The sequence below is a fragment of the Solanum tuberosum genome, unplaced genomic scaffold (assembly GCF_000226075.1).
Source record: "Solanum tuberosum cultivar DM 1-3 516 R44 unplaced genomic scaffold, SolTub_3.0 scf00027, whole genome shotgun sequence".
Taxonomy (NCBI): Eukaryota; Viridiplantae; Streptophyta; class Magnoliopsida; order Solanales; family Solanaceae; genus Solanum; species Solanum tuberosum.
Window position 1 is genome coordinate 1,479,964 of NW_006238953.1, and position 14,405 is coordinate 1,494,368.

Here is a 14,405-nt window from a genome sequence, read left to right on the forward strand (position 1 = left end):
GGGGGGGGGGGGGGGGGGGTGCAAAGGATGATTGATCTTGTCAACTGTTTCTTGAGGAAAATGAAATGAATGAAACAATGGAGAAATTGGTCTCAAGAATTGAGACATTAACGAATGGTCATCCGATGTTGTAGTAATGGACAACATGCCACTTGTTTTTCTCATCCTATAAGTTTATATTTGTTTCATTCTTATTTATATCTCGTCTTTACTAAAATATAATGATCCTTAATACTCCTTCGGTCCTTTTTTACTTATTCATTTTGATTCCTTGCTTCAAAAAATAATAATATATTTTTTATCTATTATATCATCAATTCATTTAGAGAGTAATGATTTTGAAAAAAGGTAGAACCTCTTTAATGAAAAAATTGATTTTTGAATTCTATCAATTAATATACGCCTTTCATTTGCATCTCGAAACGTTTTTGATACGCTCCATCTGAAACTCACCCCAAATATTGCCTTTAGGAGTGCTTTTCTTTGTGATGGGAGAGGGACTTTAGAACAAATGCAATAACGACCAACTGATCACTATATTAGTTACTGAACCAAATTACAACTACTAATGATAACATAGAAATCGCAAGGAAATAGGAAGGAACGGAGAAGAGATGAGAAGAGAATTACAGAAGAAAATAGAGATGAGAAATAGGGATACGATGCAACAACAATCGCCTAACCTAACAACGCCTAGAGATAATAGATTTATATCAGATATTTCCTACTCCACTTACCGCATATTTAGCGAACACTCTCAATGAAAGCACCAATAGAACAAATGCAATAACGACCAACTGATCACTATATTAGTTACTGAACCATAATACAACTACTAATGATTTCATAGAAACTGCAAGTAAATAAGAAGGAACAGACGAGATGAGAAGAGAATTACAGAAGAAAATAGAGATGAGAAATAGGGATACAATGCAACAACAATTGCCTAACCTAACTATGCCTAGAGATAATAGATTTATATCAGATATTTCCTACTCCACTTGACGCATATTTAGCGCGCACTTTACTCCCACGTTAGTCAACAAATCTTTTAGATGGTATTTTCACACGGTTACTCCTTCTAGGCTGAATAAAATTATCTTCCGATTTAGCCATGTTGTCCTCCACGTCATCACTTCATAACAGACTTTTTAAGTATGCCTTTTAGTTTGTGAATAAAAAGAAAACAAAAAGGGTCAAAATTGCTTCGAAACTATACGAAATAAACTATTTATATTTTTCGTTACATTTTGAGATTTAAAAAAAGCCCTTGTCGTTCTCCCAATAGACCACAAATACCCTTGGGGGTCGTTTGGTTGGGAACAAGTTGTCCCGGGATAAGTTATTACATCATATATATGGAATAACTTATCCCAACACTATGGTATAAATAATTTAAGGACTGGCTAATACCTCCAACCCAACGCAAAACAAAATAATCATGCATTGTAATCCATGACTATTATACCTCATACCAAACGACTCCTTCAAAGTTAACAACCCAAATTTTCAATGATGTGACATATCACGTGGGACTAATCCTTCCACCTAAGCATTGCCAACTAGGATTCCCGCTAAATTATGAGTCAGCAATTCATAACCCATTCTTGCTAACCCATTGCTCCCGACCCAAATTCAATGACCCACGAAACAAAACCTTGAGATCAACACAAAATAGGCCTTTTCCAGCCAAATACATGCACACATTTAACATGCATACAGTATACCATCATGGGTTTGGGTTATAAATCAAGTCAGAATTAATGACTCATCATTTAGTGGGCATCCTAGTTGCAACGCTTAGAGGGATTAATCCCATATGGCTTGCCACATCACTAAAATTTTGGATCATTAACTCTTAAAATATATTTGTGATCTATTAAGATAACGATCAAAATATAACGAAGAATATAAATATTCTATTTCACGTAGTTCAAGGATAATTTTGATCATTTTCCAAAAAGAAAATGAACACGTTTCACATTCACTTCGAATCATTTGTGCTGGGCAAATAGCACTAAGCAAAGGGATATATAGTTATTCCTACCAATCATTTACTTAATAGAAACAAGCATCATCACAAGGATGGGAATTACATATAGCCAAGTCAGACAAGAAATTGCAAAGAAACAGAATTCCACTGTGGATGAATATTAAATAGTGCAGCTAAGGCATTATACTATTTTACCAGAACTGCACCTTTTTATAAATACAAATAATAAATAATACAATACAAAAGAAGCTTGCACAATTTTTATACATCATTTACCTATCCCTTCAAGCACTAGCTCTACAGTACTGTCAAAGAATAAATATGCCGCCATCACATCAATAGTTGCTGGCTGATGCAGCTTTTGTGATATGGGTTCAGCTGGACTCAGTAATCTCGAGATATGTATCCATCAAGTGCAAATCCTAGATCCGCCTCTAACCATCGACTAGCCTTCAACCTTGAACACGGGAAGGTAATCTGCAAGGTGTATCCTTGCCTTATGAAAGAGATCAGGTTAGCTAGCCACTAATGGATCTGTTCTAATGGAAACAAAGACCTTACTCCTTAGCTCTTTCACAGTAGTCCTCCAATTGTGAAATAGAACTTGCATCAATTGCAGGATATTGTTGATGTGTAGCTTTTGTATTCTTTCAAGTATTTGCCTTTGGAAAGTAATAGAAGTTCTTAATGTTGTGAATCACCTAAAAGTGCTAGCAGAAAAATGCTACCTGTATGGATTCCTACTCATGCAAGCACTGGAAGAAAAGAAAAGAAAGAGGATGTAGCTTTCATGCTCAATCAAAGGAGACAAGAGAGAACTATGACAGCATATCTTAGATAGCTGATGGTATTTCACCATTTTGTAGCATTTTAAGTCAAATTTCAATGTGTCATAACATGGGATGACCTCGTTAAAGAACATCCTTCCCTACAAGTTTCATGAGCTCTGCCTTAGCTGCTTCGGTTATTGCTTTGAAGTCTGTTTGCATATACCTTCCCCTGAAACCAGACAGCACAGTGAGCTTCTTCAATATACTTGGTTGAAGGTCTTGAATATAAAAGTGAGAGGTTCAAGAGATTATTATGTAGGGAACTCTTGGTCAAAAACGAGAGAAACACCAAAAAAAACTAATTTTTCTAAGGGTCATAGGAGATTGATCATATTAGTAAGATTAGTGAGAACTAAGAAACCATTCAGCATAACATGACTTGTGTAATATCCAAGGATGAAGAGGTTGAATTTAAACACGAGGTTAATTTTATAGGAACTGTTGAAAACGAAAAATGCCTACTATTTTCTGTCCTTTTTTCTTCTGGTTGGGTGGAGGATAATAAGTGGATTGATATCACTAAGATTCTCCTGGGAAACTCATGAGTGCCCTGATTCAATATTAGATGAGTTTCAAACTGACTAGGATGACAAAAAATAATCATTTTAACAGTACCCTTGCTAGTCGGCAATATGTTTGTTTCCACAGCTATAGGAAGAAAGAACTTTGTGCATGTATGGGTGTTGTAAATGATAAATGGTCATATTAAGACCAAAAAAATCTGAGCATATTTTGCTTAAAAGATACAGCTCTAGAGAGGATATACCAGAAGTGAGTTCTCGACCAAACAGCAGACGGGAATGCTGGGCTTGCAATACCATGCAATATCCTTGCAATGGCTCTGGGAGTAAATTTGGCATGTGAGTTGCACTGTAGAAACACCTGTTCCATGAAACAAGTGATGAAAACATTAAGACTGCATTGTATTTCCTCCTTGCCAAAACTATTTGAGAAAAAAAAAATTACCTTAATATCAGCTGTCAAAAATGGGCTGCAATTAAGAAATTGATTGCATTAGCACTACAGATTGACATCTTTGGGAGAAGAAATGATGTTGCATATGAAAAACACAAACTCAAGAAAGCGTAGAGATGGATTGAATTAGATAAAAATCTGTAATGGAAAATTTTTAAAAAATATTCTGATCCCATTCAATGATATAAAAGATGACACAAAATAAGATACTGTACTGGATGCCTGAAATCATGGTAGCCAAGACATCCAACGACATGAAAAGTAGCAGTTACATCTTCCTATGTATGGCCAAAGGAAAAGTCTAGAAAGTTCGATAGGCTTCTCACCTGCTTCCACCAATCCTCTTTGGAACGTCAACTTCAGTACCGTTTACAAAATATTCTGTAATCTTCCTTTGCAAGCAAGGTGTATGTTGCTGGCCACAGCAACCATGCACTTTGTCACATGCTTCTGCTGCAAATACAGCAGCATCATACATTGTGTCCATCTTCCTTACCTACGTCAAAAGGTGAAATCACAAGACGCGGAGACAATAAAAGTAAGAATATTATATGTCATACAAACTTGTATGCCTAACATATTGCATTAACAGCAGAAAGCTATATTAAATCCCTTCAACATGTAGGCAATGATAGCCTGGTGCTCAGGATTGGCCTGAGTTATATGAATAATTTGGTGGTCACTCGCATGTAGTCTAGGTAGCAACTAATGCAAAGTCACGATAATTTATTGTAAGAGATAACGGGCTAAAGGAAATAGAGGCGTAGGTGTTATCTCTAAATTGAATGTGTTTTAAAATTTTAAAAACTTATAAATAATGGCTCGCATCATCCCCGCCACACCCAAATAGTAAAAAAATATAGCCAATAAATGATAGAATAAATTTTGCAGGAACAACAAACTCACTGGAGGAACTAGGTTACTATTAACATACACAATTATTGGCCAATCAGTTGACAGCTTCATGAATAAATCAAAAGCCCTGTCAATATCTGTACAGTACGTGTTGTACAGTCAAAAAAGTGAATCTAACTTTGGGTGATATGTGCTCAGTCTCTTATCTAAGTATAGTAAATTTCTCATTCATACCTTGCTCCAATATCAAGAACCCAACAATTATCTTATGTTATACTTAAGAGGAAATATATTTTGATATTAATTTATCATACTTCAACAGGGGGCAGAATAACTATGATTTCTCTTGCCAAGAAGTATAACAAAAAAGAACAAAGAAAAATAGACAAAAAGGCTAGTTAGGACTTAGGACATTAAGCTAGAGGTCAATGGAAAGTCACCCTCTATCAACACTAATCTCAAGTTTGGGACCATCCTGATACATCGAATTATAATTTATGGAAGAAGCATGACCATCTATGCTTTAAAAACACATTGGTGTGGCACTGAGTTAAAACTGTTCTGACGAGCCTGTGCAAGTTCAATGAAACTGTTCCTATGACGAAAATCATCATCACATTTAAACAAGATCCTCCTCCTTTCATCTTGAACCCAGCTCTGGGATAAAGGGTTAGGGAGGAAACACAGCACAAGGGGAGGGGGAGACGATAGAAAGAATTGCACCATTGAGGAACATGAAAGAGAATCAAACTGCAGTTATTAATGAAGACAGTCACCTTACAACTCTCAACTTCAGATAACCACTTTGTAAGCCATGTTGATAAAGAACAGATATCCTTTGGAGTGTCCATGATAACATAACAATAAGCTTGATCCTTCAGCTCGTATCTGACCTCCCCCTTAATCTGAGATAGGAAAGAGAAAAACTTATTTGTGTCAAATAAAGAGAGCAGAAAGTGAATGACAAATTTTAAATTGAAGATTGCTTAAGAGCATCAAATTTTGATGTGAATGTCACCATTTAAATAAAAATGGCAGGCATGTGAAGTGCACATACAAATGGTTAACCAGCTATGCACAAATGCAGAAATACTAAATTTCATAAAATCTATGCCGTTCCTTTAATACTTCCAAGTGTTCAGAAGGTAAGTCTTAAGAAGTACTGCGCCAGAAGAAAGAATCGTAGGCTGAACATAAGAGTATTTTATTGAAGTACAACATAGTGACTGGAATTCACCTAAAACTATAAACTAGAATTCGGCTGGTGCATGATTGTTTGTTCCAAGTCAAGTAAAGCATTACTGCTGATTACTGCTAATATTTCTTTCTTAATAAAGAAAAATGAGAAGCATGAACCCAATGCTTATATAAGTCATGGTTATAGGAAAAGAAAGATTGGGTTTTTCTAAACCACAAGAGCAATTAAAGAAATCATTTCAAAGTAGCAACGCAACCATGTGGCACGGGAGTATGGAGGACAATCAGAAATTTATGGCCAAAACTTATAAACAAGTGCAAAATCAAGGTAGGAGACGGATGGATAACTTTGTTTTGGGAGGAAGTTTGGGTGGGACAGGCTGCACTCAAAGCTAGTTTTCCTGACCTGTTCAGCTTGAGTCTACAGAAAGTGGCCACTGTCAAAGAGATGAGAGATGATCAGGGTTGGAACTTAAGGTTCAGGAGACCTTTAAATGACTAGGAGGTGAATAAGATGGTTGAATTTTTAAACATCCAGGAGCAATGCAAGGATCTCAATAACAGTGAAGACAAGCTTTTTTCGGTTCTAGACAAACAGGGGAGATTCTCAGTTGGATCAGCTTACAGAAATTTCCAAAGGGCACACACTCAAGTAAGTTACTGGCCATGGACAATGATATGGAAAGTTAAGGTGGCCTGTTTTACTTTGGCTTTTAGCAAAACAGGCTGCTCTCACTCAGGATAACCTTGTGAAGAGGGGCTTCCAGCTGTGCTCTAGGTGCTCTTTCTGTGACTGTGAGGCAGACACAATAAATCATCTCTTTTTACATGTAGGGAGACTGAAACTTTGGCAGAATTTCATCAACATAAGGGGCATCAGTTGGTCTATGCCAGAGAACATAAAGGAAGCTTTGACATGTTGGAATATGGATGGAAATCAGCCAGGCTGAGGGCACTGGGAGGGATGGAAGATTGCCCAGCTTGCATTTAGTGGACTATTTGGTTGGAAAGGAACCAGAGATGTTTTGAGAACAAGTGCTGCTCTATGGAGAAGATGAAGCTGAATTGTTTGGTTTTATTCTATTTTTGGTGTAAAAATGAATATCCTCGTGAAGATGAGGATATCCCTACTATGTTGATTACTTACGAGTTCATAGGAGGACAGCTACACTAATGAGTTTTTGATTGTTAGTACTACTGGAATACTTCCTGAGCATTGCTTTGTTTATAATACCTTTTCTCAAAAAAAATATCTTGAGAAACCATCAAAACATGACATAGAACAACCAATATCAATCTGGAATAGCAAGAAGGAAGTCAGGAAATTCACATATAACTTACATCTGTATGTCTAGTCTTTCACTAATATGCACAAAAGACCACATAAAAGAACCACTGTCCTTATAATAGCTGCATATGGAACTTACCTTCAGAGTTTGCAAATGGTTTGACAAGTCAACAATTTGCAGTCCAATGCTGTTAGCTACACTTGGTATGTCAAATATATACTGTCCATCTTTGATCTCAGAGCTAATATCATGAAGTGCATAGCATTAGATATAAAATAAATTTGTGACGGCATTAACTGTTCTCATATGAAACAAAAAAAGTTACTCACTTCTTCAGAATAGCAGCAACCACAGCATCTTTCATAGCTAGCAGTGCAGGAGAAGTCTGCAATAAGTTAAGGCCATGACATATTTTAAAAAATAGAAGCCAAAATAAAAACAGCAAAAGAGGCACCTAACCACTTTAGTTGTCTTTCTAGTTCTTATATTCACAATATTCTAGTCTTGCAGGTTTAATCCTCACGGAAGAACGTTCAAATCAAACCCAAAAGTTAGAGCAATGGAAAGTAAAAATTGCCCATCAAAATATAAAAATCAGCCAACTGTCCACTGCACTTAATCATGCTAAATTAACTTTAACTAACCTGGTGGAAGTTCAAAGTGCAGGTTACACTCGTCTGTGGGAGCAAGTGTAAGTACTGGACCTCGCCTAGCTCCAATTGTGTTAAAATTGTTAATATTACCTGGAAGAATGAGAAAACCAGCTCTTCAGCATCTTACTAAGATAAGAAAATATACAAAATTCAGTTCTGATCTGTACTATCCCACATTTGTACTAAAATGGGAACCTACTTTCACAGCAAAGGTGTACACGGTTCAACAAAAGATCAGAAGGAAAATACCTAGGACATGCACACAACACATGGAGTGAGTTTATTTTCTATCACTAATTTTTTAATGATGATTATATGTTTCGGTAACAGTAGATGTGCTCTATCTCTTTTGAAGCAATGACTCAAAATGCCAAATACGGCATGTACAGGACAGTATCATTAAGAAAAGGTGTTATTGTTCAGGATCAAGGATTTTCTTCTTTTCATGTCCAATGTTCCATTAAGTTGTTTCAAGGATTAAAAATTTCATCAATTTATTGCAAGTCATAAACTCAAATGCAGCCCTATTCAGTATGTGACTATGCTCAAGGATATATGAAGAGAGGCCCAAGCCTTTGCGTTGCAAATATATTGTCTTGAAAAAGTGCTTTCAACCCAGAAAAGATCAAACTGTTTTCTGGTAGGTATAGAGTAAGTTATCGGCTAGTATTAGAAGCAATTACAAAATTGATGCTCAGCATGCCAATTTAAATGAGAGAACAAGTACCTCTTCTTTCATATCAAATTTACGACAAGCAGACTCTTTAACTAATGAACATATTATCCCAGCAGAGTTTGTGCTGCCACTGAAAATTTGACACAGCAATTTGTTCACCACATACTCGTCGACACCATCACTGAGTAAAAATAATATCAAAAGCTTTAGAATCTTTAGACTCAAACAAACTCTACAAATATTCAGAGCTTTTTTGTGTCTGTCACCTGTACATAAGACTGCGAATCTTAAAATAGGAAACGTCATCAAAAAACAGATGGCAATAAGAGATTCTACCATCACGTCCAGCACGGCCAATCTCCTGCACAGGTAGCATTAATCTTATAGTCAAAAAAGTTGCAGAAGTCAGTATCTCGGAAATTACAACCGTCATAAGCATAAATAACGACCTGGACATACTCTTCCAAGCTTTCTGGTAAGCTGTAGTGTATTACCTGAAACAGAAGCATTTGGAAAGTCTTAGTATGAATTGCATAGGACTCGGACACAATTGAAGTGCACTTGTAGCCAGATATAATGACAGGTGATGAAGGATATCAAAAGGAACTGTGGGCAACTAGTAATTTCACATTAAAAGCAAAAAGCTAGTCACTTCTTATAATTACAAGAGAACCCACGTTGAGTTGAACTGAGATCCGAAAACCATCCACTAGCAGAATAAGTATTTATGGACAAAATGCTGAATATAGGAAAACCAAGATCAAATCTTACAGCTTCAATATCCTTCTTATTGAGTCCCATGCCGAATGCCACAGTTGCAACAACCTTCCAGAAAATATTGATGAAGGTTAATGAAGCTTCCTTTATATCAAAGGATAATATTCATTATCTATGAATTAAAATGAACAGATTATAAGCATTGTTTCTCTCACCACTCTTATCTTGTTTGCACAAAACAGTTCCTGCGTACGGCTCCTATCTTTTGCGAAAATTCCACTGTGATAACTCTGAAAATCAATTCAAACTATAAATTGTTTAGCCCGCTAAGCATCAAACGATATGCATGGCGGTGCAGGTAAGTGCAAATTATTTACAAAAGTAAATCAAAAGGCAGAGACAAAACAAAACCTTTGCTGAGATATTATTGTCACATAGATATTTGCAAATGAAATCAGTTTCCGACTGTGTACATTGAGGATGGAAAAAAGGAACACAAGTTAAGTGGCTTATGTGATACAGTTGCAGAAAAAAAAATCTTCAAGTGAGAGCATCACAGACAAATAGCAAGCAACACCTGAAATTTGCAGTAAATGATAATGCTTTTAGCCTCTGAAAAGGGGGAAGACTTCAGCAAGGTCATCAGATCTTTCATCCTGAAACCAATTGAGTAATTTTTGTAGCTTTCATTTTTATTTTTTAAGGTTATTCAGTTTGGGAGGGGAAAAGATTATACAACACTTACCTGTTTCCGCTCGAAGATACAGATAACTGCAAGTTATCCCTTGGTTTCATTACTTGGATAAGATTAGTTGATGGAATATCCAATGCGTGCATCACATGATACAATGCTTTAGTAGTTGCTGTTGCTGTCATTGCAAGTATGCATTGAGCCTTCAGTTTGTCACGCAACAATGATGCTTTAAGCCGCATATATGAAGGCCGAAAATTGTGTGACCTACCAAAATGTTCATGATTGTTGATACCATACAAAAGTGACATTTAAATAAACTAAAGAAAAAGGGAAAAAGATGACAAAGTCGCAAAAGCAAGACAAAAAAATGTAACCTTGAAAAGCTCTGACTCACCATTCAGAAACACAGTGGGCTTCATCAATAACCACAAGTGAGATTTGAGTGTTACAAAAAATGGATAAAAATTCTGAATTGAGAAACCTCTCTGGTGAAACAAAAAGGACCTGAAGCATTAGCATCAAATTATATTTTTAGGAGGAGACAGAAGAAAGAAAATGACCTCAAAAACCTGCTATCATATCTTGATTATAGTATTACATTGAAAAACAGCTAATCAAGAAACAACAAAGAGAATGGAAATGAGCATGTAACACATCAACACTCGAATTCAATACAATTTTCATATGATCATCCAAGATAAACACTAAACTTAACAAGCAGACATGTGAGAATGGACTAAAGTTACTTTGATCATCCACTGTTAAATTGTATTCTCCTACTAGTACAGGTATGTGGTAACTCTTCCCTCTAAAGTTTAGGCAAAGTCGGAAGAAATCACCCATCAGTTTTGCCTCAGCTAGGATTTGACCCTGTCACCTATGGTCTTCTTTCTAACTTCACTGGCTGCTAGGTCACACATTTGGGCATACTCTAAAACAACTTTGGAGGCAGTAAAAGCTTACCTTTATGGATCCTTCTTCTAGTAACCTAAATGTTTCCGAGACCTCCTCAGGTGTCTGCAACAGTGAAAACATTAAGTCAGGAACTACCTAAAATGCCATTAACTCTAACAGCTCCAAAATCACTAAATATATTTGTAAAACCTGACTGCTACACAAAAGACCACCCTCAACTGCAGCGGGAAGCTGCTTTAACTGATCAATCATCAAGGAAACCAAGGGGCTAATAACGACGGTAACTCCCTGAAAAACCATTGCCGGCAACTGATAACACAGTGACTTCCCCGCACCTGTTGGCAAAACCAGCATTGTAGATTTCCCTGAAAGCACCATCTTGAGTGTCTCCAACTGCCCATCTCTAAATGAATCATACCCATAAGTGAGTTTCAACAACCTCAACAAATTCTCATCTGACGCCTCATTTCTAACTCCCATCACAGCTTCTTCAATCAACTCTGCATCAAAACCCAATCTTTCCCCTCTTCCCTTAACTTCCACAACCAAACCTTCTTCATCACACAAGCCATTTCCCCCCTCCTTACCTTCAACCCCAACTTTCTTTTTCCATCTCCTGTAGAACTTTTTACCACTTGATGAACTAAAATTCCTTTTTTTGAATTTGGACGCAAACTTTTTACCATAACCATTTATGTTCAGCCTTACAAAGTTACCTTCATTAGCACATTTAACCTTCTTTACTGGCAATGAAGACGAAGACGACACATTGCTCCCTATTAAATTAGGATGTTTCCTCACAGCTTTCGCCCGACAACCCGAATCAACTGCTTCCTTTTCATGCACTTGGACCAACTGGGGGTCAATAGAACCAGCTTCAACGGGTTCAAAATTGAGAATTGTTTTGCGGGTTTTCAAAAATGAAGCAAATTTCGGTAAGCACAAGCCTCCTGCAGGAAGAACTTCACCGGAACTGTTGTCATGGGACAAAACGGCGTTTGCTGAACGGTGGATTTGGAATGGCAAATCGGAAAATTTTGGTGGGGATGATGGATTTTGAATTGGGGTTTCCTGGGTATTAAAAGAGGAAGCGAATTTCGAATTACATGAGCTTCTACAAGGAAGAGGTTCACCACAAACGGTGTCGTTTGGGTGAATGTAGACGGGTAAATCGGAGAGATTCTGTTGGGTTTGAATGGTGGTATCGTCCTTGGATTTTTTGGGTTTTTTGGTTGAGATTTTTGGTCTTAGCATTGGACGGGAAAATTTTGAGGAAATGGTAGAGGTGTTTTTAGGTTGAGGTCTTGATTTGGCAGTAGCAAGAAGAGCACGGCGCGACGGGAACTGTGGAGGTGGAAGAGGGTCGCGTGGTGGTGTTGAGGATACGTGAGAGCCATCGGAATCGGCGTCGGAATCCATGGGAGATTGCTCGGAGTTGGAAGACTGGCACTTTTGCTCTCTTTTCCCGCCAATAGGTTAATGTTGTCCACATTAATTAAAGAAAAAAAAGAAAAAGGTCTGTTCTACCCTCAACTTTGTATTTAACGACAAAGTGGTTCATATATATTCCTATTATTACAAAATTGGCTCACATCTCCTATTGTTACAAAATTGGCTAACATATATTCCTTAACTTCCAAAAGTGGCTCACATATACCCATGTCGTTATATAAAGGTGATACAATTATTCTTTTTGATATTTAATTTTTTTTTAAAATCATGTATTTAATTTTTTTCAGAGATAAGTACTTTTTGACTTCTTTGATTATTATAATTTGAGTTTCTTGTTCTTATTTCATTTTTCTTTCATTCTTTAGAGCAAAAATAAGATGAATAAAATGAAAAAAGTGTGAACAAGAAAAAGGAAAAAATTTAAAACTATTTTTTTGGCTATATTGTAATTTAGTTTTTATATTTGTAAAAAAAAAAAATGCGGCATCTATAATAAATTTTACAAAAAAATAAGTGAAAAAATTAAATTTGACCATCAAAATAATAAATTCAAATTAGTTGAATTAGAAAAAAACTATTTGAGAAGGATCAAATATACTTGTACATGGATCATTATCACTGAGAAAATTATAAATTCTTCAACAACAAAGATTGATAATAGAGATAACAATTGAAAATTAAAGTTTTTGCTGGAAATTTTTTTTTGTCTATCAATAATTTACCTTTTTCAATCTGAAAATTGTATTTTCTAATTTGACTCAACGAAATTTAAAAGGAAAAGAAACTGAAAGGCAAATGAAATGAAGAAGAAATAAGAGAAATGAGAGGGAGAGCCATGACTGCCAAGCTTCTTGGTAGTAGCAAAATTGGGAGAAAAAAATAAAGAAAACGTGAAATACAATATATGGTGAAGAAAAGAAAAGTTTAAAAGAGTTTTTCTTTTTAAAAAAAAAGTAAAAATAAAAATTTATAAGAAATACTGTCCGCGCGTGTTAGTCACTTTTTAATAAAAATCTGGGTGAGACATTTTAAGGAGCGTATAGTCCACTTTAAAATAATCCAGGACTGTCATAGACCCCTTCAAAGTTGGTATGGGTAACAACAATTTTGTCCATAGTTGGAGTGTGTTTTAAGCCCCTTTCCCTTCAAAATATTAAATTGCACGTAGCTAATATTCTCTCAAACGATTGCAAATACATAACCTTAAATATTCACAATTAGTCGATTACTATTGGAAGCTAGTTAAAATATTGAAAGATTCTATTTTAGATGAACAACTGGTTTTCTTTTTAAAAAAAGTTGAAAAGGTGTTAGATCAAAAAAGGAATTTGAAGAATTTATGGTGAAATTGCTAAACACACAAAAAATGGGAAAAGGGTTCTCAAACTATGGGCGAAATTGTTGTTACACATATGAACTTTGCGGGGGTCCTATGACCCCAGACTTACTTTTAGTATATTTTTATGGGTATTATTTGCTTAGTCAGACTAGAGAGTCACTCAAACTTAAACGCTTATCTACACGCGCGTTCAAAATATCTTAGTCAAGAAAAACGTTAGAAAGGGGGGAAAATAGGTCAGCGACTTTTCATCTTCTCTTTCTCACAATAACACTAATAATTATGGAGTAAAATTAAATTTAGTGAACAAAATTTCATATAGATATCAAACGTCAAAATTATGTTGATGTTGATGCATGAAAACACACTCTTAACAATAGTTACATGCATATGAGCATAATAATATAATATAACTATTGTAAAGTCTTTTAAAGAAAGGATATATTATTTTTAAAACTACTAACTAAAAGAAATAATAATAATAATAATATTATTATTAATAATAATAATAATAATAAAAGACATTAAAATGATGATAATGAATGTAAGAAGATTACTTTAAAGTTTGTTTCAAAATATCTACTTAAAAATAATTTAAAATTCTTTTTTAATATACTGTAATACTCTAATTGATGTATAATGTTAAATATCATAATTTCTTATGTATATCAAGCAAGGACTTTAATTAATCTCAAAGTTCTTTAATAATTAAAATAGGGATAAGGGTCTGAAAAATACCCCAACTTTGATCGAATTTGCTGTTGCGATACTAAACTTTCATGAGGACCTATTACCTCCCTAAACTATTTAATATCATATT

The 14,405-nt window shown here is 35.4% G+C and overlaps 1 protein-coding gene across 1 annotated transcript; it reads right to left on the bottom strand.

Annotated features, from left to right (window-relative positions):
- Positions 1-2,149: 2,149 nt before the first annotated feature.
- LOC102585773 (ATP-dependent DNA helicase Q-like 5) lies at positions 2,150-12,272 on the bottom strand. Its single transcript, XM_006341684.2, has 19 exons — positions 10,984-12,272; positions 10,843-10,896; positions 10,274-10,383; positions 9,931-10,143; positions 9,763-9,841; positions 9,597-9,650; positions 9,401-9,475; positions 9,240-9,293; positions 8,918-8,962; positions 8,735-8,829; positions 8,520-8,649; positions 7,784-7,882; positions 7,469-7,524; positions 7,278-7,380; positions 5,430-5,558; positions 4,125-4,294; positions 3,790-3,814; positions 3,590-3,705; positions 2,150-2,992 (listed from the first exon to the last, which is right to left on the bottom strand). The coding sequence occupies exons 1-19, from the start codon at positions 12,211-12,213 to the stop codon at positions 2,905-2,907; spliced, it is 2,925 nt and encodes a 974-aa protein (XP_006341746.1). The 5' UTR covers positions 12,214-12,272; the 3' UTR covers positions 2,150-2,904.
- Between the last annotated feature and the right edge of the window lie 2,133 nt (positions 12,273-14,405).

What these genes read in the sequence shown, in the direction of transcription:
- LOC102585773 (XM_006341684.2), bottom strand. Translation starts at nt 12,213, where the DNA reads ATGGATTCCGACGCCGATTCCGATGGCTCTCACGTATCCTCAACACCA. An exon ending in GTATCTTCGAGCGGAAACAG is followed by an intron (nt 9,842 to 9,930) that starts GTAAGTGTTGTA and finishes AATTGGTTTCAG; the next exon opens with GATGAAAGATCTGATGACCT. An exon ending in ACAATAATATCTCAGCAAAG is followed by an intron (nt 9,476 to 9,596) that starts GTTTTGTTTTGT and finishes ATTGATTTTCAG; the next exon opens with AGTTATCACAGTGGAATTTT.